This window comes from Cervus elaphus, chromosome 24, assembly GCF_910594005.1.
Source record: "Cervus elaphus chromosome 24, mCerEla1.1, whole genome shotgun sequence".
In the NCBI taxonomy this organism is placed as follows: Eukaryota; Metazoa; Chordata; class Mammalia; order Artiodactyla; family Cervidae; genus Cervus; species Cervus elaphus.
In genome coordinates this window covers 12222321-12246434 of record NC_057838.1, presented here as the reverse complement: position 1 = coordinate 12246434, position 24114 = coordinate 12222321, and the positions used below count along the sequence as shown (strand labels likewise).

Genomic DNA, 24114 nt, shown 5'->3' with positions numbered 1-24114 from the left:
ACGCAGGCTTCCTTGCTAACCAAGACTTCTTGGGATTCTGGACGGTCGACATCCGTCAAGAGGTTTGCAGCCAGAGATCAGCTCCCCAGAAGAGACACATGGCGCACCTGAGAAGGTGCGCAGGTTGTACACCCAGAAAACTGAGCGGATGGGACGTGGGAGGTGATAAGCCGCAGCCTCCAACTGGGGGCGACTGCGCTCGCCAAGCACCTGATCACCTAAGCTGCTCGGGCCTGGGAAGGGCACAAAATACAGGCCCAATAGAGTCTGCGCCTTTGTGGAGTACTTGAGTACCTGAACCTGAGTGGCTTGGACATGGGAAGTGCAGGCAACCCAGGGCCCGCCTGACAGTTCCCGGCAGAGGAACCTGGAGCCTGAGCATTGTAGACCGGGAAAGCACACACGCCGTGAGCGGGGGCAAACCCAGCGGGGCCGGGACACTGCGAGCGCTCCCCACACACGCCAGTGATACTTGTTTGCCATGTTGCTCCCTCCCCACAGCAGGACTGAACACGTGAGCCTAAAAGAGTGACCACCACCGCCCCCTTGTGTCAGGGCGGAAATTAGACACTGAGGAGACCAGCAAACAGAAGAAGCCAAAATAAACAGAGGGAACCGCTTTGGAAGTGACAGGTGCAATAGATTAAAACCCTGCGTTAGCACCGACTACATAGGAAGGGGCCTATAGATCTTGAGAAGTATAAGCTGGAACAAGGAACTATCTGAAACTGGACTGACCCCACACTGCCCGCAACAGCTCTAGAGAAAGTCCTAGATATATTTTTACTATTATCAATTTTTTCAATTTTTTCATTTTTTTCACTTTTAAGTCCTCTATTCCTCCTTTAATTTTCATTTTTATAACCTATTGCTTTGCAAAAAAAAAAAAAAAAAAACAACAACAACACAAAGGCCCCTATTTTTAAAGCAAACTTCATATATATATATATTTCTTGTGACTTGCTTTTTTCTTTAATGTTGTATTTTTGAGAATCTAACCTCTACTCTAGATTCTTAATCTTTGCTTTTTGGTATTTGTTATCAATTTTTGTTCTTGTTGTTGTTGTTGTTATCAATTCTGTACATTTAAGAAGCCAATCTTCAGTACCTATTTTAACTTGGGAGAGAGATTACTGGCTTGATTGCCCTCTGGCCCTTTGGATTCTCCTTTTTCTCCACCAGGTCACTTCTGTCTCCTCCCTCCCCCTTCTCTTCTCTACCCAACTTGGTGAATCTTTTTGTGTGTTCTGGGCTGTGGAGGACAATTAGGGAACTGATTACTGGCTGGATCTGTCTCTCTCCTTTTGATTCCCCCTTTTTCCTCCTGGCCACACCTCTGTCTCCTTCTTCCCTCTTCTCTTCTCTGTGTAAGTCCGTGAACATTTCTGAGGGATCCAGACTGTGGAGAGCACATAGGGAAGTGGTTACTGGCGAGCTTGCTCTCTCCCCTTTTGATTCCCCCTCTTCTCCTCCTGATCACCTCTATCTCCCTCCTCCCTCTCCTCTTCTCCATGTAACTCTGTGTACTTCTCTGGATGTCCCTCACTGTGGAGAAACTTTTCATCATTAATCTAGATGCTTTACCATCGGTGCTGTATAGATGGAAAAGTCTTGAGGTTACTGTAAGTATAAGACTGAAAACCAGAGGCTTAAGTCCAAATCCTGAAAACACCAGAGAACTCTTGACTCCAGGGATCATTAATCAATAGGTGCTCATCAAATGCCTCCATATCTACACTGAAGCCAAGCACCACCTAAGGGCCAACAAGTTCCAGAGCAGGACATACCATGCAAATTATCCAGCAACACAGGAACATAGCCCTGAGCTTCAATATACAAGCTGCTCAAAGTCACACCAAACCCGCTGACATCTCAAAACTCATTACTGGACACTTCATTGCACTCCAGAGAGAATAAATCCAGCTCCATCCACCAGAGTACTGACACAAGCTTTCCTAACCAGGAAACCTTGACAAGCCACTCGTCCAACCCCACCCACAGTGAGGAACCTCCACAATAAAGAGGAACCACAAACTGCCGGAATATGGAAATGCCACCCCAAACACAGCGATATAAACAAGATGAAAAGGCAGAGAAATGCCCAGCAGGTAAATTTAGCATAAACCATAATCCACAAACTTCAGATATGAACTTCAGAGCTTAATACTAGATATTTTGGGTGATACAGTTTTAAAAAAATGCTAACAATATATGCCATTCTTATCTCCCTTAGTAATGAAATACAGGTTGCTATGAAATAGCAATATGAGCTCTACTTTGGAGTGCCTTCTGCTTTTGGTATAGTGCTTCTCTACCCATGGAAATGCACAACACTGTCCATAAGAATACATTAGCAGGTGCCTAGTTTTTGTGAAATTAGTCCCTGAAACTATCAAAAGTCAAACCACACCTCGACTATTTTCCAATCAACTATGAGAAGATTCATATTTAATTTCTTCTGCTTTCATTCTATTTTAGCCTTGAAGTTTGAGAATCTGTGTGGCTCTTTCTCAGTGGTTTTCAACCATCTGTCCTTGGATTTGTAATCTGAAACCACACTTTCCTGGTATAGCTCCAGGACCTCCTTTAAAAAATATATTTCAAAGGACACTCTTCACTGATTTAGACCTAACTCTGTTTCCATTTTGGTGCAACTCTAAGGCTTAGACAGCTGGACTAGATAGGTATAGGAGTTGTAAAGTGATCTCTTTGCACTGTACTATAGCTATTTATGTAAAAGTTGAATGGTCACTCAATGAGCATAGTGACTGGAGTTCAATCTTTATGAGCTTGGAATTGATGCCCTTGTCAGTACATGCTGTTTTTCTGATAGGATTCTGCCTTTCATTCCAGAGTGACACTCAGAAAAAGCCATATTTCTATAGTTTGTTAGATAGTTTCAAATCCTCATTCAGACTGTCTTTGGTATCTGCCATCACTCAAATTATTACTGCCCTATAACATTGGAGTGTTTAGTCAAACTAGGTTTAATCATGTGGTTTCAGTTTTCTTTTCCTTCATGACATATGCTGCTCACAGTAACACGTATTCTGAAGCCAATTAAAAGTTAAGAACAACCTATTTTTCTTCTATTAATACAACCATATTTGAATATAGTGTGTGTTTCTATGTAAGAAAATCTCTCAATTAAATTGAATTAAATACATTTTTAATATAATATCAAATATCGGTATTTATTTTAGTAGATAATTGTAATAGACCTTACCTGAGGTGGCAAACTGAGCTTCTCATGACACTTAGGTTGAAAAACAGTAGTTTAAAGAAATCTTGTCCCTGCATTTAGTGCCCTGGCTTCTTATTCTGAATTTGCAAATGGTGTTTTGACTCTGTATCTTGTATTTCCTTGCTATTAATTGTGGCTATCTTCTTTTCTATTTAGTAGGACTTATTATGCTTTTCTTTTTCTACTTAGTAGGGCTATTATGAGGTAAATTTAAATGACTTAAATATATGTGTCCTACCATCTCTGAGTACAATTTGATAGACTTTTTCCATCAGTTTCACATTAATCTAATTCCAGAATAAATTCAAGATATAGCCATTTTGAAAAAGTATTGTAAGCTTTATTTGTTTTACAGTGCCAATATTATTGTGGTTGTTGTTGTTCAGTTGCTAAGTCATGCCCAACTCTTTGTGGCAAATATTATTATAAAGTTTGTATTATCACTTAAGGTATATCTGAAAACAATAGTAAAAATTGTGATTTGCATGAATGGTAGATAGGTGGAAAATACTAAGTATTATCATGAAAAAAATTTACATCAGATAGTTATCCACTTAAATGACTAATTTATATAAGGGTGATATTCACGCTCCATAGTAATCTCATTTGTTGTCAATGTCTAAATTCATGAATGGTTAACTTATTCTGTTCTCTTATAGTGTTTTGTTTTCATGTAGACCTAAGGAGAAGTTCAAAATTAAAGATGAGTACTAAAAAAGTTATCCTCCAAAGCCCATTTAACTTATATGAAATAATTTAATTGTTGGTACGGTATGCTAAGAATGATGAAATACCCTTGGGGTCCAATTAGCCAGAGTTAAGAAACTTCACAAAATTTACCTACAAATAGAACATCTGATTGTACTTTGAAGAGTTAACAGACAGACCTTACAGAAAGGTACCATTTATAAATTAACAAAGACACTTACAGACAGTTTTAATTATATAACTTCTTGTTTATGAGCTAACACCTGCCTTGGGCTCTGGCTATGGACCTATATCAGACAAGTTTGTAGGTGAGATTTTTATTTTCAGGAAAACATATAAACTCAGGTTTAAATGGGTTTTGCAAATCATATAATCATGCCTTATCCACACTTAACTGAAATTTGGCACCCTTTTTTAGTATGCAAAATATCAAGAAAGGTAGACTCAACTACAATACTACCAATATAGAAATAAATATATTTTGCTTTTTTCCTATTGATGCATATTTAAATTAGGATTAAAAATAATTAGTGTTAAGAATAACATCAAAATGTTTCCCAGTTAGCAATACAGAATAAGAATTTCCTTTAAGAAGCTGAAGAATTTTTAAAACATCTATATTAAAAATTACACTTAAAAACATGTGCTATATATTACTTATCCATTTCTCTGATTTAAGTGATCATTGTAACTTTTGAATTTTCTACAGCTCTTCAAAATGTGTTGAACATATTCATAAATTATGATCTTTCTCCATTAAAAATATTTTCCATCTGATTTCTTCCCAGAAAAAAAAGTATTATGGAGAGAAGAAAATGAAAAAAAGTATTTCTGCATAGTTATGTCTAAAATACTTGTATTTATAATATGTCTAATTCTTGCTTTATGTACACTAGTCTCTTTGTATGTAGGGGTATATGTAGGTAGATGCCACCTCAGAATAAGAAAATACAATGAAGCTGTTGCACTTTGTTCCACAAGTATACAGTTTTCATTTTGGATAACTTAAAAAGTATCCATTTACCTTTGAAAGGAAAACACATATTTTTTGCAGAATACATTTTATTATGTTTATGTTGTCTCTTCTCTTTTTTCTTTACTCATTCTGTTAGTAATGCAGAATGCTGTAACCAGGAATGGTGGAAGATGGATGCCGTGGGAAGATGGGAGAAGTAGCCGTGAGAACACATGTAGCAGAAAAAGGAAGGGGTGGGAAGATCATGCATGTCATGGACTGATGTGTTGCTGCTGTTTGGTAATAACATTTCAGGCATTTAAGGGCATTTGCCATGGACACTTCAGCATATGTAGTGAGTGTCAAATAAATATTTGTTGAATGAGCGAGAATGAAATAGATACTTATAGTAATAGATTTTATATGTGTTTCTATTAGTTAGTCTTAATATATTTGTATGCATAGTGTATTACCTATCTCTATAACTTATCTATTAATGTTATTTCTCTCTGTTCTCCATATTCTTTTTTTTTTCTTTTAGATTGTTGAAAACAGGGATTTCATTTTCTTAACAAACCCTCCTTCCTCTGAATACCTATGGAAGTTTTTTTTTTAATCCAAGTCTACTGAAGTTATCAATTTTTGAAGATGACCATGTTAAATTGTATGTAGAATATAATTTTGAAGAAGAAAAAAAATCACTTGAAACAGTATAATTATCTTGACATACTAACATGCTCTTTCCAAGAGGCAATAGTTATTTTCATACCTACCCCATAATCTATGCCAGAAATTATAAACCTAGACTGTAGCTACCTTTCAATAATTAATTTATGTTTCTCTTAGAGAATAACAATAAACAGAGCTAGAGGACAACAACACTTGAATCCGTGTAGTTTTGTAGTCTGTGTGGTGGTGGTTTTGTCACTAAATTATGTCCAACTCTTGTGATCCCATGGACTATAGCCTGCCAGGCTCCTCTGTCCATGGGATTTCCCAGGCAAAAATACTGGGATGGGTAGCCATTTCTTTCTTCAGGGGATCTTCCCAATCCAGAGATCAAACCGCCATCTCTTGAATTGCAGACAGATTCTTTACTGACTGAGCCACTAGGGAAGCCCATAGTCTGGAAAAGCAGAGCTATTCTTATCCATGGGGAGTGACTATTTACCAAGCATGTCTTATCACTTAATAGGTGTCAGGCACTGCAGACATCATGGCAGACACTATAGCAGTCAGAGTGAAAAACACACCTGAATAACTTATGTATTCTGATAGGTACCAGGGTGGATGTGTCACCAAGGACTTATACACATTTCCATAAATTACTTGCTTATGATAGAAGATAGGGGCTTCCCTGGTAGCTCAGCTGGTAAAGAATCTGCTTGCAATGCAGGAGACCTGGGTTCAATTGCTGGGTTGGGAAGATTCCCTGGAGAAGGGAATGGCAACCCACTCCAGTATTCTGGCCTGGAGAATTCCATGGACTGTACAGTCCATGGAGTCACAAAGAGTTGGACACAACTGAGCTACTTACACTTCACTGTGATAGAAAATTGTTGACTATGTATTTGTTTTCACAGTTAGAACTGAGTGTTCAAGTATAAATTATCATGGAGGAAGGAATTATTCTTAAATTTGCACAGGACCTCTGAGACTTCTCTGGTGGCTCAGACAGTAAAAGCATCTGCCTACAGTGCAGGAGACCCGGATTTGATCCCTGGGTTGGGAAGATCCCCTGGAGAAGGAAATGGCAACCCACTCCAGTATTCTTGCCTGGAAAATCCTATGGACAGAGGAGCTTGGCAAGCTACAGTCCATGGGGTCGCAAAGAGTCAGACATGACTGAGCGACTTCACTTCACTTCACTTCACTTCACTTCTGAGCCTACAAGATACATCTGAGAATTACAACTTATAACCTAATAGACACAGAGGAGGGCTTGAAAGTTTGAGATACTGAGATGATGCAGCAAAGGCCAATGGAGAAGGAACCAAAGTGAGAATCCTGATCTCATGTACATAGCACAGTGGTTTTCAGTAAATCATGTATCAAATGTCCTTATCAATATTTTACAGGTGATATGTACTAAGAGTCTGAAGAGATAAAAGCCATCATTGAAGATGTAAGAAATTCTTGAAGCAAATACTGGGCAAGAATGCTAAAGACATGCTCCACATTTACAGTGACTGCACTATTTTTGTTCTCAGAAATTAAGACCAGAATCTTTTCAAGATTAACAAGCACCATTCTGTATTACTTTTTAGGTAATTCAGGCTCTAAGAAGTTGTTACTTGCTGAATGGATCTTCTTAGGCTTCAAAACAATGTGACTGAATTTGTTCTCTTGGGACTCACACAGAATCCACACTTGCAGAAAGTACTCTTCATTGTCTTTCTGCTCATTTTCCTGTTTACCATGGTGGCCAATCTGCTCATTGCCATCACCATCTCCCTCAGTCCCACACTTTCTGCTCCAATGTACTTTTTTCTCACTTACTTGGCCTTCATAGATGCCTTTTACACATCTGCCACAACTCCTAAAATGACCATTGATCTGCTGTACCAAAGGAGAACCATCTCCTGGCATGGATGCCTGGTTCAACTCTTTTTGGTACACTTCCTGGGAGGATCAGAAATCATAGTCCTCATTGTCATGGCCTATGACCGCTACGTGGCCATCTGCAAGCCTCTGCACTACATGATCATCATGCGACAGCCAGTCTGCCAGCTTCTGGTGGTTGTGGCCTTGGCTGGGGGGATGCTGCATGCTACTGTGCAGATTCTTTTCACAGTAGACTTGACCTTCTGTGGTCACTACGTCATGGACCACTTCATGTGCGATTTCTTCTCACTCTTGGAAATTGCCTGTAGTCACACACACACACTTGGAATGGTGGTGGCAGCCAACAGTGGGGCCATGTGCTTGCTCATTTTTTTCCTGCTCCTCATCTCCTACATAGTCATCCTGAGCTCCCTGAAATCCCATGGCTCTGAAGGACGGCGTAAAGCCCTCTCTACATGTGGCTCCCACTTTACAGTAGTGGTGCTCTATTTTGTTCCTTGTATATTTAGTTACATGCGTCCCGTGACCACTTACCCTGGGGACAAGTTGGTGAGTGTGTTCTTTATAATCCTCACTCCCATGTTAAATCCTATCATTTACACAGTGAGAAACACAGAGGTGAAACATGCCATGTGGAGTTTGTTGAAGAGGAGAGTAGCTTAGGCTCTCCTTGAGTCCGAGAAAGTAATGATTTATATACATAGGGAAGATTTTGCCTATTGTAAATTGTGAAAGAAATTTAAGAAATTTTTCAGATCATCTCCATTAAAAATATTTCCCATGCTGATTTCTCCCCAGAAAAAGGTATTTTATTGACTAAAAAAAGGACTAGAAACTAACATTTGTTGAGTATTTGATAATGGCTAGTTATTTTCTAGTCTTTTTGATAACTCTTAATGTACTTTACCAAGGCTTGTATGTTCACATTCATAGATTCTGAATAAGCAAGGGAAAGAACTATAATCCCCTAGGGGATCACTGTTGCATAATTTTTCTCCAGTCTTACTGCTCCTGTACTAAATTCTTTATATATGTTTCTTGGATGAAAGTTGCTTTCCATAGGATCTGATTTCATAACTTCTTTAATTTCTGCTTAGCCTGTGGGAAAGTATTCTGGTATAGAAAATCTCCGATAGATATGTGGGAAAGAGACAGATGGGAAGTGCAAGAATCATTACTGATTCTCTTTTTCTGAAATAAGAATTTACTAAAAACACATAGAGAAGTACCCCCCCCCCAAAAGGAGGAATGAATAATTCACAATCTATTTCATTTTTTTTGCCACATAATTTTGAAATCACTCTTAGTTGGCTCTTTCTTATTTGTTTAAATATCCTTGTAGCTCATGGTTTCCTTGAATAATAAGGAAATGTTTTCTTCCATACAAAGACTGAGGAAACACTTGAAATAAGAATGGCAAGCATTTTTTATTTTTAATCAAGTTTCAACAGAAAGTCATTTAATTAGGTTCAAAGCTATGAAGGGAACTATATGTAGCTATGTGTAGGTCTAATACATACATTTACATTAAATGATCCCCTTATTATCTATATGGCATATTTGCTTCAGTTGATTTGTCCATGTAAACTGGTGGTTCCATTATCATTATCCCCATTTTACAGAGAAACAAATTGAAGTCATGAATATTTACTAATTTACTGAAATCAAATCACACATTTTTATCCCATAGTGTGTGTCAGGAAAGCTAGAATACAGCTTCCTTTCAAAAGTTTCAGCTATGAACTTCTGACCAAAGTCTTTAAAACTTAGTTTTGCTTTCATTCAAATGAAACACAGGAGTCCATACTATGTTTAGGTATACAGATAAGAAACTTACCTGTAGTTTTAATTATCCACTTTGTCCTTCAAGAAAATCATGTTGGAATTGCTGCAGCCTTGTAACAAATGTCTCAAATATAGCACTACAAGTTGATAGTGTGGCAAAGGATTTCTTTTTTATAAAACTAAACATTTCTTTCAGATTTTTCTATTAATAAATATTTAATAATATATCATATTAAATATTATTATTGATATATCATTATAATATCAATAATGATGTTATATATATTAATATAAACTTGCCCATTTATAAAACTAAACACTTCTTTCAAATTTTTACCAGTATTTAAATTGCCCATCATAAAAATAAAATAGCTAAGATGAACTACTGCAAGGTTGCAATGTTCTTCTATGCATGTGAAGGATAAAAGGTCATCCTATGTTATATAACTCATAAATCTAAGTTCTCTGACTACAACACTTGTAGCAAATGCTACTTCTGTTACTTCTCAGAAATATCACTTTCTCAAATCCAATGATCAACTGGAACTATTTTTTCCCCTAATTTGCCCATACTGTAATACCAGAGCATCACACTTGTGTGACTGTGTTTACTAAGTTGTGCATGAATGTCGCCAGTTCATAAGAAACCAAACATTTTCCAACAAAATCTAGGTCTAAAACATAGCATCAGTACTTAACCTATTAAAATTATCCAGTTTGTAATTGCTGATGAGAATGAAATGTTTCAGTAGAATCTCGACTAAATGCTATGTGGTTCATTTTGTCCAATGATTTTTAGAGAAGGGAGGGTAGAACCCTGGGGGAAAGGATGGGAAAAACAGGGAGTAAGAGTGGTTCCTATGCTAAGACCAAACAGAGGATTTGGAGAGGGGAACTCAGGCCAGTGATTGCATCCTAGAGGATATACCTGGGACTCGATGGAAGGGCGAGAAGATTAATGATGCATAAATTATTAATTGCCAACAGCAATCTTTCAAGGTATAAGAACTGAAGGAGGAAATGAAAGGCAGTCTGGCATTCTTAGTGGATATAAAGTCTTGATGGTTTGTAAGTTTAATGCTTGTTTAGATGATCCTTTGCACTATTACCAAGAATCTCCCCTAAGAACCAACTGTCACCTGCTTATCTCTGATACTTTAAAAAAAAATAATGACATAAGCAATGTTTGGATTTGTTATGTGAGGATATTTTGGTTTAATCTAAACTTTTGATTCCATAAAAATATTAGGCATTAAGTGAGTGGAATGAGTGTACTACTGGTGGAGGCAAGTATGATACATACATTTTGATAGGTTCTTTACATACTTTATTCATGTAGCAGCAAGTATTATTAGAGAGGTCTTCACTCCATTTTATACAGAAGGAAAATGTGATTCAATGAAGTTAGATAACATTATCAGGTCTTTTAGTCTTTGCTTCCTCTACTCCTCTCACTTATCAATACTCCTTGATATCATGAAGTGAAAAATAGCTAAACACATATCTGATCATTGACTACATTGTGAAGAGTGTCACTGAGACATTATTCTCAGTGGGAGGCATTTTCTTCCCTTCATCTCCCTCCCATTAATCTTCATTCCCCAGGTTACTTATACTCTATAGACTCTTCTTGTGTTAATGAAAAACCATCTGATGATTTTTTTCTGCAGATACATTCCATTCATGGGCATCGTGATAAATGAGATGAAATAGGCTCAGGTAAGGAAGTGCAAATGTTTGAATTTCAAAGGACGTGACACTTGGGGGAAAGAGGTATTTAAAGGAAAAATATGCAGCTCAATCACTGAGGAAATTGATATTCTGTTTGAGCATAAGGTAGCACCTTGAAAAACTACATAGGTGCATTTCCATAGAGCTCTCCCAATGCTATTCTGTAGTGTACACAATTATTACTGGAAAAAGTGGCTCTATGTTCTACTCTATTCAGTGCAGGACTTAAAATTACCTGCACTGAATAAAGTACAACATAGAGCCACTTTTTCCAGAATATATATATATATATATATATATATATATATATATATATATATAGTTTGGTGCCTACACTGGGCCAGAGACTTATGGGAGCTGGTATACAACTTTAAGTACACACACAAAAAAGTTCTTTTTTATGGGACTAAAGTTCCAAGGTGGAGTAGATAGGTAATAAGCAAGTAAGCACATAAACTAAAAGTATAATTTTGCTAGTAATGCATAAGATTAAAAAAAAATTATAAGAGGGTGATGCCAGAGAGAAGAATTAGATATATCTATTTGTGTAGTTGTTTGAAGCAAAGACAGATTTTCAGTTTGATCCAAGTTTAAATAACTACGTTATACATCTTCCTTTTGAAAAATAAGTAAGTTATTTTAAAACATGCATTTGAAATGGGGGAAACATCTCTCCCAACAAAGCAAAACTAATTCCTTGGGGGATGAATATTTCTTACTATTTTTCTGTTATAATGCACAGATATACACAAATCACACGAATAGCTTGTATATTTGTGGTATTACTCTTTTCAAGGCAGAGAAAATTAAGGAACAAAATCTCTAAGAAAGCACATCTGAGATGAATAATGAAAGGAAAAAAAAATCACTAACTTATACCCAAGCGACTAAGTAAGATCATGGGGTAACTTTAGAAAGATAGTAAAGATCATCCAAACACAGAACATGACCCATCGCCTTCATGAATCATATTCAGTAAAATTCAGATGCTCCTCCTTCTCAGGAGATTTCATTAAGTGGCCAAGTTGTAATCTGTTGTGAAATGTGTTGTAAATCGATATTTACTACAAATGAAGTTAGAAAAAGAATGAAGGCTGTGACCCTCACTATTTCTAAATTGAAAGTATTGATAATACTAACCATTATGCACTGAGAAGAGTTTCCCAAGTGGCACTAGAGGTAAAGAACACGCCTACCAATGCAAGAGACATAGGCAACGTGGATTTGACCCATGGGAAGATCCCCTGGAGGAGGGCATGGAGACCCACACCAGTATTCTTGCCTGGAGAATCCCATGAGCAAATGAGCCAGGCCACTGCAGTCCCCATGGACTCAAAAAGTTGGTCAGGACTGAAACGACTTAGCATGATGCATGCGTTAAGAAAGAATGTAGTTATTATTTTTCAAACCTGAGGTACATTTTCAAATCCTTTATAAAGGCAACTGTCCTGTAGTTAGATATGACACAGTGTTAATAATAATATTGAAAGAATAGAGAGCACCAGGTTACATGATAGAAAAATTCAGTCCTTGGTACTAATTAGGTGGCCAAGAACAAGTCTTATTAACTTCATCTATATTATCAGGCAAATGAATCATTGTGTGGACTTTCTTACATTCAAGAAGAGAGCTTACCTGTTGAATAAATAAATGAATGGTTAATATTATAACATGATCTAGCTTTGTAGGTGTGGAGCACCAGCTTGGCCTGGGTCCAGGGAAGCTCTGCCCCTGGGAAAAGGGGATCATTGCAGGGGTGGATGGGACTCACGGGTATGTTGACTAATGCCTCAGTCAGTAGAAACAGCCTCAAAGGGATGCAGTTGAAATGATGAAAGTCTACATTTTGAAATCCTGTGCCATTTGAAAATAGCACTTTGATCTGTTTAGCCCAGGTCTATTACCCAAAGGAGAACATCTCAATGATGCTGTATCTTCAAAGATGTGGACTGTTAAGTGTTTACAAATTGAACTCAAATATACCTAAGTGACAGGCTTATTTCCATGATTTTGTAAACAGCTTAGCTGGCTGTCTTTGTGGCAATCTTTCCTATTTAGATGAAATTTGAATTCCTCTACCATCCACAACAGTGTCTATCTATATATGTCCTTGGCCACTTAGACCACCTGTTTTAAATATTTCTTCAAAATCATTAGAACCACTGGTCCTATCAAAATGACTCCTTATTAGTTGATCAGTTGTTTTGCTTCAAGTGTGGTACTGATTTACTTGCCTCTATGCTTGGATTTGCTATGATGAAACTAATGTGTCATTATTCCTAGAGAAAAGTTTGCTTTAGCACATCCTAGATGGGACAATGGTTTTGGCTCTCCTGATGTGATCCCAAAATATCTACTTGTATAATCTGTGCATTCTACTTACTGGGACCACAGGTGATTATCTTTTAGAGGTCACTAACATGAGGTAACATGAGATTGAGTTTTTGAGGAGGCAGTTTTAACAACTTATTTAAGTATTAAATGTGCTTTTATTAATTCAAACTACTAATTTTAAATCATTGAAATAACTGAATCACTTATATAAGGTGACAAGTATATTTAAAAAGTGTCAGCAGTTCACCTGTTTTGTCTGTATAAACACATTAAAGCCTCAAGAGGAAGTCTTGAGTAATCAACAATTTTTATCTTGACTTACAATCCAGATCATGAGATGAGTGAATGAAAGAATGTGTTTCACCAGATCTGAAAGAGACACGTGTACCCCAATGTTCATCACAGCACTGTTTATAATAGCCAGGACATGGAAGCAACCTAGATGCCCATCAGCAGACGAATGGATAAGGAAGCTGTGGTACATATACACCATGGAAAATTACTCAGCCATTAAAAAGAATACATTTGAATCAGTTCTAATGAGGTGGATGAAACTGGAGCCCATTATACACAGTGAAGTAAGCCAGAAAGATAAAGACCAATACAGTATACTAACGCATATATATGGAATTTAGAAAGATGGTAACAATAACGCTATATGCAAAACAGAAAAAGAGACACAGATGTACAGAACAGACTTTTAGACTCTGTGGGAGAAGGCGAGGGTGGGATGTTCAGAGAGAACAGCATTGAAACAAGTATACTATCAAGGGTGAAACAGATCTCCAGCCCTGGTTGGATGCATGAGACAAGTGCTCAGGGCTGGTGCACTGGGAAGACCCAGAGGGATGGGATGGGGAGGGAGGTGGGAGGGGATCGGGATGGGGAACACATGTAAATCCATGGCTGATTCATGTCAATGTATGGCAAAAACCACTACAATATTGTAAAGTAATTAGCCTCCAACTAATAAAAATAAATGGAAAATTAAATTAAATTAAATTTAAAAAATTAAAAAAAAGAAAGAGTGTGTTTCAGAAACATTTCTTAGAAAAAGGAGGAACAGGAGCATCTAGTATGTAGAAAAGAGTTTTAGACAAATTTTATGTTTTCCTTTTTTCGTGCAGTTTTCTATGTGTGTGCCTATATGTGTATTATTATGTGTATTTCTGCTTTCCACTTATAATAATTTACTTTAACTTTATTTTTCTGCTACTTACCTTTGAGAAAGACTTTTGGTAGTGCTTTTCTTTCTGTTTTGATGAGTTAATAATTTTAATTATTTAATGGATCCAATAATTTGGATCACACATACAGACAAAAATGCAACATATATGTGTATTTGTGAGCAGCTTTGCCCACAGGGATGGTGTCTGTGTTGGTGCTGAGGGTGATGCTGATGATTTGTTCTTGGTGAAACCAAGAAAGGTTGGGGTCACTAGAGTCGGACACGACTGAGCAACTTCACTTTCACTTTTCACTTTCATGCATTGGAGAAGGAAATGGCAACCCACTCCACTGTTCTTGCCTGGAGAACCCCAGGGACAGGGCAGCCTGGTGGGCTGACATTTATGGGGTCGCACAGAGTTGGACACGACTGAAGCGACTTAGCAGCAGCAGCAGCAGCAGCATCACCAATTTAGATATAAGAGATAGATCTCTCTCTCTCTCTCTCTTTTATTTTTTTCAATTTATGGTGAGGAGTCTGCCTGCAATGCAGGAGACCAGGGTTTGATCCCTGTGTCAGGAGGAACCCCTGGAGATGGGAATGACTGCCACTCCAATATTATTGCCTTGAGAATTCCATGGATAGAGGAGCTTGGAAGGCTCACGGGAACCTAAGAGAGGAAACTGACATATTCATGGGGTCGCAGAGTCAGACATGACTGAGCAACTAACATGCTTAATTTTTTCTTAAAATGGATAAATACCTAGTTATTATATCTCAATTGTTGATAAAAATTTTGTATGTTTAGCCAAATGTAGGGTAGAATAAATTGAGCAGTAAGTAAAAGAAAAGAAAAAATGTGCTAGGGCAAATGAAGAAATACACGATGAGCTAATATTCACTGGGACAAAATGATTGGGTTGGTATTTTGTTCCTGGTTGGCAGTAGCTTTAAAACGGTGCTGAAGCTGATTTTTCCCTCCATCACTGTGACCTTAATTCTGTGATTTGGCATAGTAGTATCTTTAAATACAGGTGTACTTTTAAAATGTAGTAGAAAATCCCAGTGAATTTAATTAAGCAAGAATCAGTCTTGGACATTTTCCAATTCTAAGACTTAATAATAAATGTCATTAGAAGGGATGAAATGTCCAGTGATCTTTGCCTCTGGTGGGAAAAAAAGATAATATCTTTTTAAAAACTGATAGAACGTTTTCAGAAGGACCTTCTTAGGCTTAAAGAACTGAAGACGTGGATATCAAAATATCAAAAGAGAAAGAGAGAGAGGAAACAGCGCAGGAATGTATCTCAGAATCTCAAATCAACTAGTCTGGCCACACCAACAGAACTGATTGAGAAGGACTAAACAGCTGAATGCTTTTTTTTTTTTTTTTTGAAGGTAGTAAGGAAGTAAGTTACTTATGATAAATTTTCCTGGGAAATGGCTAGTTGCTATCTTCCTGTGTAAACATAGAGCTTGGTGGTCTTTTCAATAAATTATTTAAACATGGTAAACCTTTGTTTTTTGTAGTTGCCATGGTATTTCTCTTAAACAATCTACAATTAAATTAAAATGTCTTCTGAATAATCAGAAGATTCCATGAAGAAAATTAATAGAGAGCTGAATGTAATAAAATATTTCCTCAAGTAATAATGCAGGCTTTCACTCTCTGTTGTAATACTAGAAGATAGAAGAATTCCAGCTTTCTATGAGCAACATAAAGAAGCTTTCTTCACATTGTGAGCAAGCCTCCACAAGGTAAGACTGATAGGAAATGGTGGGAACCAGTCTTCACAATGGTGTGGCTTTATTATGTAAGATATTGAATCATTTTGAAATAAATCAAACTTAGGTTCCAGTTCTACTTTTATCACTTAAAGCTGCTTGACTTTGGGGAAGTTAGCTAGATACTCTGAACCTCATTTTCTTAGACTATAAAATGGTAATTGTTGCTGTTTAGTGCTAAGCTGTGTTCAACTCTTTTTGCTACCTCGTGGTCTGTACACTGCCAGTTTCCTCTGTTCACAGGATTTCTCAGGCAAGAATACTGGAGTGGGTTGCTATTTACTCTTCTAGGGGATTTTCCCAACCCATGGACTGAACCTCCATCTCCTGCTTTGAAAAGTGAGTTCTTTAACCTCTGAGCCTCCAGGTAAGCCCAAAATGGTGGCTACAATTCTTTTAACTGCAAATGTTAAATGTGATACATTAAATGGTGAGTGATTGATTGGAATCCACTGTTAAAGTTTAGAGCAGTTGAGTAATATGATAAGAACAAGATTTAAAGAGTAAAGTTTGGACTACTTCCAGAGAACAAATTGAAGGCCAGAATAAAAGTGGAGAGGCTTGGAAAGCTATGGCAATGGGCAAAGAAGGAAATGGGGGACAAGAAATGACCAAATTTGTGTTATATTTCAAAAATAGAAACAGTAGGATTTAGTTAAAAGTATCAATAAGTAATACGAGAGCCAAAAGGGAGTGCGAGATACTGTTTTTTGTTTTTCTTTCTGAACAATTACATCAAAGGGGGGACTATGCAATGACATGGGAGACAACTTTTTATTGTGTAAAATTTAACATTTGTTTTATAAATACTAAACTTATATCCAACTGAAGAGGTCCAAAAATGCTTCCTATACAAGTCTGGGAATTTGGTTAGAGATATGGACTGGAATTCCCTGGTGTCTCAGATGGTAAAGCATCTGCCCGAAATGCAGGAGACCCAGGTTCGACCCCTGGGTCGGGAAGATCCCCTGGAGAAGGAAATAGCAACCCACTCCAGTACTCTTGCCTAGAAAATTCTATGGACGGAGGGGCCTGGTGGGTTCCTGTCCATGGGGTCACAAAGAGCTGGACATGAATGAGTGACTTCACTTTATGGACTGGAAACACAAATTTGACTGCTTCACTATTTATTGGTCAGAAAAAAAGAAGAATAGTAACTAAAGACCCTAAGAAAAGTCTCAGTGAGTTCTGCGGCAATACAGGGCAGTGACTTTCTATTCATAGTTGAGCTGCTCACTCTGAATGTGTATATTACTGATAGCTTATATGGGTATTTAGTATTACAATTTCAGAACTTCAGAAATGTTTTACCTTTTTATGGAATTCCCTTTCCATTTTTTCTTGTTCTATCATTTTTCCTTTAAAACTCAGTTGATTATCCAGATTGATTTGTTGAATATTTGCTAAAGACTAGTCTTTAAGCTCTGACATATGATAAATCCAAATGGCAGTATCTCATTGTTTGCTTAGCTTTTGTACTTATATTTTTCAGAGGAAAAATTACTACTGTAAATTGTAAATAGCCAATATGTAACTGTGTCATATGCAAATGTGTGACTGTTGGCAATGTCATCTCAGAACAGAAAAATAAAGTTTATTTACTGTATGAAAAAAAAAAAAAAAACAACTCAGTTGAAATGTTCTTTTTTTTTTCCCCAGGAAATATTCTCTGAATTAAGCTTGCTATATCTCTACACTATGACTCTAAGTATAGTAGTGTTAGTCACTTGGTTGTATCCAAATCTGTGACCCCATGGATTCCTCTGTCCATGGAATTCTTCAGGCAAGAATACTGGGGTGGGTTACCATTTCCTACTCCAGGGGATCTTCCTGACCCAGGGATTGAACCCAGGTCTCCCACATTGCAGTGAGATTCTTTACCATCTGAGCCACCAGGGAAGCCTGTGACTTTTAGCATCCTGTGAATATTCTTATAAGGCATCTCTGGTCCAGAATTGTTTAATGCCTCATTACGTATCATATCAATAAGAGTAGGACAGTATGACATCCACTTTGGTGATCACATTTTCTGAAACAATGAAGAAAAATAGGTGCTCTATACACATTGTGGTAATTGCATGGATACATAAAGTGATTAATTTATAATGCACTTAAAAAATCTCACCCTTATTTTGTAGGTATACAGTTTCTAATATGTAAACTCAGCTCCTGTCCAGACTAGATGGAATCAAGGAACAATGTAACTTACTTCGTCCTCCTGGGCCTCACACAGAATCCAAAGGAACAGAAAGTCCTTTTTGTTATGTTCTTACTCTTCTACATTTTGACTGTGGTGGGCAACCTGCTCATTATCGTGACTATAAATGTCAGTAAGACCCTGAACTCACCAATGTACTTTTTTCTTGCTAGCTTATCAATTATGGATGTTGCTTATTCATCTTCTATGACACCCAGATTGATTTCAGATTTGTTCTTTGGGGAAAATACCATATCTTTTGAAGCCTGCATGAGTCAACTGTTTATAGAGCACATTTTTGGTGGATCAGGAGTCTTCCTTCTCCTGGTGATGGCCTATGACCGCTATGTGGCCATCTGTAAGCCTTTGCGTTATTTGGTTATTATGAGGCAAAGGGTGTGTGTTGTGTTGCTGGTGGTATCATGGGTGGGAGGTTTTCTGCACTCAGTAATTCAGCTTAGCACTGTTTATGGGCTCCCATTCTGTGGCCCCAATGTCATTGATCATTTTTTGTGTGATATGTTCCCCTTATTGGAACTCGTCTGTTCTGACACTTATATCATTGGCATCTTAGTGTTGGCCAATGGAGGACTGATCTGCACTCTTGTTTTTATGCTCTTACTCATCTCCTATGGAGTCATCCTACACTCTCTGAAGAACCTGAGTCAGAAAGGGAGGCAGAAAGCCCTCCAGACCTGTGGTTCCCATATCACTGTTGTTGTCTGCTTCTTTGTTCCCTGTATTTTTATGTATGTAAGACCTGCTAAGACCTTCCCCATTGACAAATCATTGAGTGTGTTTTTCACAATCATAACCCCCATGCTGAACCCATTAATCTACAGTTTAAGAAATTCTGAGATGACTAATGCTATGAAGAAGCTCTGGAGAAAAAAAATCAGATCAGATATTAAATAAGTATGATATCTATAATGAAGAAACTAATTTAGCTTTAGGACCAATTTCTTTGTAATGGAAAATCTTTATGAATGTGGTGCAAGATTTCCTTCTTTCTAAAGGATTTACAATAATTAAAACAGAACTGATTGTTCATAAACAATGACAATTTCTCTGCTAGTATGTAACCTCTCTATCTGGTTTATCTGATTTAATCATTGCACCTGAAGAGGTGGAATACCTTTACAGTTAAGGCAACAATAAATAAGGCAATATGTTAGTCAATGAAATTTTTATAGAATACGCTGATTTTTAACTAAACTCCGGGTTTACTTTCATTACTTTCTCATTCTTAAAGTCAGATTCTTATCTTTTACCTTCATTCTAATGATTATAATAGTTGAATTGTTTAATGCTATATGGACCATGTTCTTTATTCAATTTCATTTGCTTTACCACTTAACTTTTTAGTGTAACATTTTTTAAAATCAAAATTGAAAGTATAATAAACAATTACAAATATTAAATAAAGAGTCCATGAAAAATGAAAGAGAGTAGAATAAACCTCATACATATCCCAAATCAGTATCCCCCTCTTCTCCCAGATGAAGTCACTTTGTTTCTGAGATTCAACTAATAATCTTTGCAAATACAAGTGTGTTTTCATATATGTTTGTATTGATGCCACTGTGTATAAACTTTGCACTACTTAGCCTTCTGAAGATCTTTAAATACCAGGCCATATGTGTGCATGAGGGCTAAGCTATTTCAGTCATATCCGACTTTTTGCCACCCTGGGGACGGTAACCCTCCAGCCTCTTCCTCCACAGGATTCTTCAGGCGAGAATACTGGAGTGGGTTGCCATAACTTTCTCCAAGGGATCTTCCCAACCCAGGGATTGAACCCTGTCTCTTATGTCTCCTGCACTGGCAGGCAGGTTCTTTACCACTAGCATAACCTGGGAAGCCCTACTAGTCCATATAGACCTAAGTAATTGTCAATTTTCTCATACTGCTTTACTTTTTTTAATGTAGAAATATTGGCTTATTAATTTATAAAAGATGTACCATGATAATATATGATGCTGATTGTGCAGAATAAATAGAAATTCTCTGAAATATGTTCTCAATTTTTATGTAAATCTAAAAGAATTTTCTGTTTTAAAATTTTTATTTGTGGTGGCTCAGTGGTAAAGAATCCTTCTGCCAATGCAGTAGACACGGGTTCAATCCCTGGGTAGGGACGATCTCCTGGAGAAGAAAACAGGAACCCACTCCAGTATTTTTGCCTGAATAATTCTATGAACAAAGGAACCTGATAGCCTATAGTTCATGGGATTGCAAAAAGAGTCAGACAACATAGCGACCAAACAGCTACATAGTTGATTTACAATGTTGTGCTATTTTCTACTGTATAGCAAAGTGAATCAGATATAGGTATACATATATCCCCTCTTTTTTAAAATTATTTTCTGTTTTGGTCACCACAGACAATAAGTAAAGCTCCCTATGCTATGCAGCAAATTCTCATTAGTTACCTATTTTACACATAGTGTCAATACTCTATTTATGTTAACCCCAATCTCACAATTCATCCCTTGCCTGCATTTCTCCCTTGGCATCTATATGTTTCCTACATCTGAGTCTCTATTTGTGCTTTGTAAAGAAGATCATATGTATCAATTTATTCAGATTCTGCATATTTGCATTATTATACAGTATTTGCATTTATCTTTCTGATGTACTTCACTCTGTCTGACAGTCTCTAGGTCACCCATGTCTCTATAAACGACTCAGTTTCATTCCTTTCTATAGCTGTGTCATTCCTGGCTCTTACTCTACTTCTTTATAAAGATACAGTCTTTATAAACTGGATATAACATCAGTTTGAGCAAACTGGGAGATGGTGAGGGGCAGGGAGGCCTGGGGTGCTGCAGTTCATGGGGTCACAAGGAGTCGTACATGACCGAGTGACTGAGCAACAAAGATGCACTAGAATTGATGTCCGTGAAATAGAAAAGAACAAATGACTCCTACTGGATCTTATTCTTTTACTTTAAACTTTGTATTTTATTACTATTGGTACAAGTTAATCACTAAAGGGATGCTGCCTATAGCTTAAAGAATATAAAAGAAATGGCTCATCTCAGGGAAAATGCCTTCCATGCATGAATATTAAAATAAAATACATTTGTTTAGTTCAAGGAAACATCCTGATCAGGCCCACTGCTGAATGACTGCAGGAAATAAGAAATTAACACGTGCCCTCTGGAGTATGGCCAGAAGTAGAAAATATTTGCATCAGTTTACTGCCTCTTAAAATTTTGCTCCTTCATTTTTGCTCATTCCATTTTTGCTCTATAAAGAAACTAGCACACAAACCCATGGATGACAATCCTTTCAAACACCAGCCCACTGTACCCTCTTTCGACTAGCTTTCTGAACAAAGTTCCCTTTTCTTGTCCTAACAACTTGTCTCTCCATTTATTGGCCTGATGTGCAGCAAGCAGTACACACTTGGACACAATGACAAAAACTCATTTTTATTATAATCTTAACCAGTCATTCACTTTAAGAGCCCCATTTTTATAGTTTTTCTTTTGTTGGTAAGGATTTTATGTTTAATATATTTCATGTGCATTTTTAAGGAATGGGTGGTAGCATTCAGTATATTCTAATGGTTGAGAGCATAGTCTTTTTGAGAAAGATTCTTCTAAGATTAAATCTTAGCTTTGCCTCTAATAATGTAAACTTTGGCAAAATATGCCTTTCTTATTTTTTATTAAAATGAAGATATTTTCAAGATCAAAGAAAATAATCCAAATAAGTTCTTAGACAACTAAAAGTGAAAAGAAAGTGAAAGTTGCTCAGTCATGTCTGACTCTTTGTGACCTTGGAATTCTCCAGACCAGAATACTGGAATGAATAGCCTTTTCCTTCCTCAAGGGATCTTCCCAACCCAGGGATCAAATCTAGGTCTCCTGCATTGCAGGCAGATTATTTAGGAGCTGAACTTAAGTGCTCATTAATGTTAGTTATTTTGGACACTTTATTGCCAACAATAGAGCCCTTTAAACTGTAATAGAACTACTCACCTGGCTTAGAGTGTTAAACTAATAAATGTATAACATATATATATGTATATAGCTTCCATGGTGGCTCAGTTGGTAAAAAAATCCCCTTGCAATGCAAGAGATCTCCTGCAATGCAGGAGACCTGTGTTCGATCCTTGGTAGGGAAGATCCTCTGGAAAAGGAAATGGCAACACACTTCAATATCCTTGCCTGGGAAATCCCATGGACAGAGGATCCTGGCAGTCTACAGTTCATGGGGTTGCAAAAGATGGACATGACTTAGTGACTGAACCACCAAAAATATATATGTATGTGTGTTTCTGTTTATAAATATATATATTTATATGTATCAGTCAGTCAGTTCAGTAACTCAGTCGTGTCCAACTCTTTGTGACCCCAAAATCACAGCATGCCAGGCCTCCCTGTCCATCACAAACTCCCAGAGTCTACTCAAACACATGTCCATCGAGTTGATGATGCCATCAACATCCAGTTGATGATGTCGTCCCTTTCTCCTCCTGCCCCAATCCTTACCAGCATTAGGGTCTTTTCCAATGAGTCAACACTTCCCATCAGGTGGCCAAAGTAGTTGAGTTTCAGCTTCAACATCATTCCTTCCAACGAACACCCAGGACCGATCTCCTTTAGCATGGACTGGTTGGATCTTCTTGCAGTCCAAGGGGCACTCAAGAGTTTTCTCGAACACCACAGTTCAAAAGCATAAATTCTTTAGCACTCAGCCTCTTCACAGTCCAACTCTCACATCTATACATGACCACTGGAAAAACCATAGCCTTGACCAGACGGACCTTTGTTGGCAAAGTAATGTCTCTGCTTTTAAATGTGCTATCTAGGTTGGTCATAACTTTCCTTCTAAGGGGTAAGTGTCTTTTAATCTCATGGCTGCAATCACCATCTGCTGTGATTTTGGAGCCCCCAAAAATAAAGTCTGACACGGTTTTGCCCTCTATTTCCCATGGAGTGATGGGACCAGATGCCATTGATCTTAGTTTTCTGAATGTTGACCTTTAAGTCAACTTTTTCACTCTCCTCTTTCACTTTCATCAAGAGGCTTTTTAGTTCCTCTTCACTCTGCTATAAGGGTGGTGTCATCTGCATATCTGAGGTTATTGATATTTCTCCCAGCAATCTTGATTCCAGCTTGTGCTTCTTCCAGCCCAGCGTTTCTCATGATGTACTCTGCATATAAGTTAAATAAGTAGGGTGACAATATACAGCCTTGATATACTCCTTTTCCTATTTGGAACCAGTCTGTTGTTCCATGTCCAGTTCTAACTGTTGCTTCCTGACCTGCATGCAGGTTTCTCTAGAGGCAGTTCAGATGGTCTGGTACTCCCATCTCTTTCAGAATTTTCCACAGTTTATTGTGATCCACACAGTCAAAGGCTTTGGCATAGTCAATAAAGCAGAAATAGATATTTTTCTGGAGATTTCTTGCTTTTTCGATGATCCAGTGGGTGTTGGCAATTTGACCTCTGGTTTCTCTGCCTTTTCTAAAACCAGCTTGAACATCTGGAAGTTCACAGTTCATGTATTGCTGAAGCCTGGCTTGGAGAATTTTGAGCATTACTTTACTAGTGTGTGAGATGAGTGCAATTGTGCGGTAGTTTGAGCATTCTTTGGCATTGCCCTTCTTTGGCACTGGAATGAAAA

At 37.4% G+C, this 24114-nt stretch overlaps 2 protein-coding genes across 2 annotated transcripts; both read left to right on the top strand.

Annotated features, from left to right (window-relative positions):
- The first annotated feature begins 7208 nt into the window (after nt 1-7208).
- LOC122682481 (olfactory receptor 140-like) lies at nt 7209-8135 on the top strand. Its single transcript, XM_043885213.1, has one exon. It carries the CDS (start codon nt 7209-7211, stop codon nt 8133-8135), a length of 927 nt encoding a protein of 308 aa, XP_043741148.1.
- Nucleotides 8136-18457: 10322 nt separating this feature from the next.
- LOC122683068 (olfactory receptor 4A47-like) lies at nt 18458-19387 on the top strand. Its single transcript, XM_043886606.1, has one exon. The coding sequence runs from the start codon at nt 18458-18460 to the stop codon at nt 19385-19387; it is 930 nt and encodes a 309-aa protein (XP_043742541.1).
- The last annotated feature ends 4727 nt before the right edge of the window (nt 19388-24114 follow it).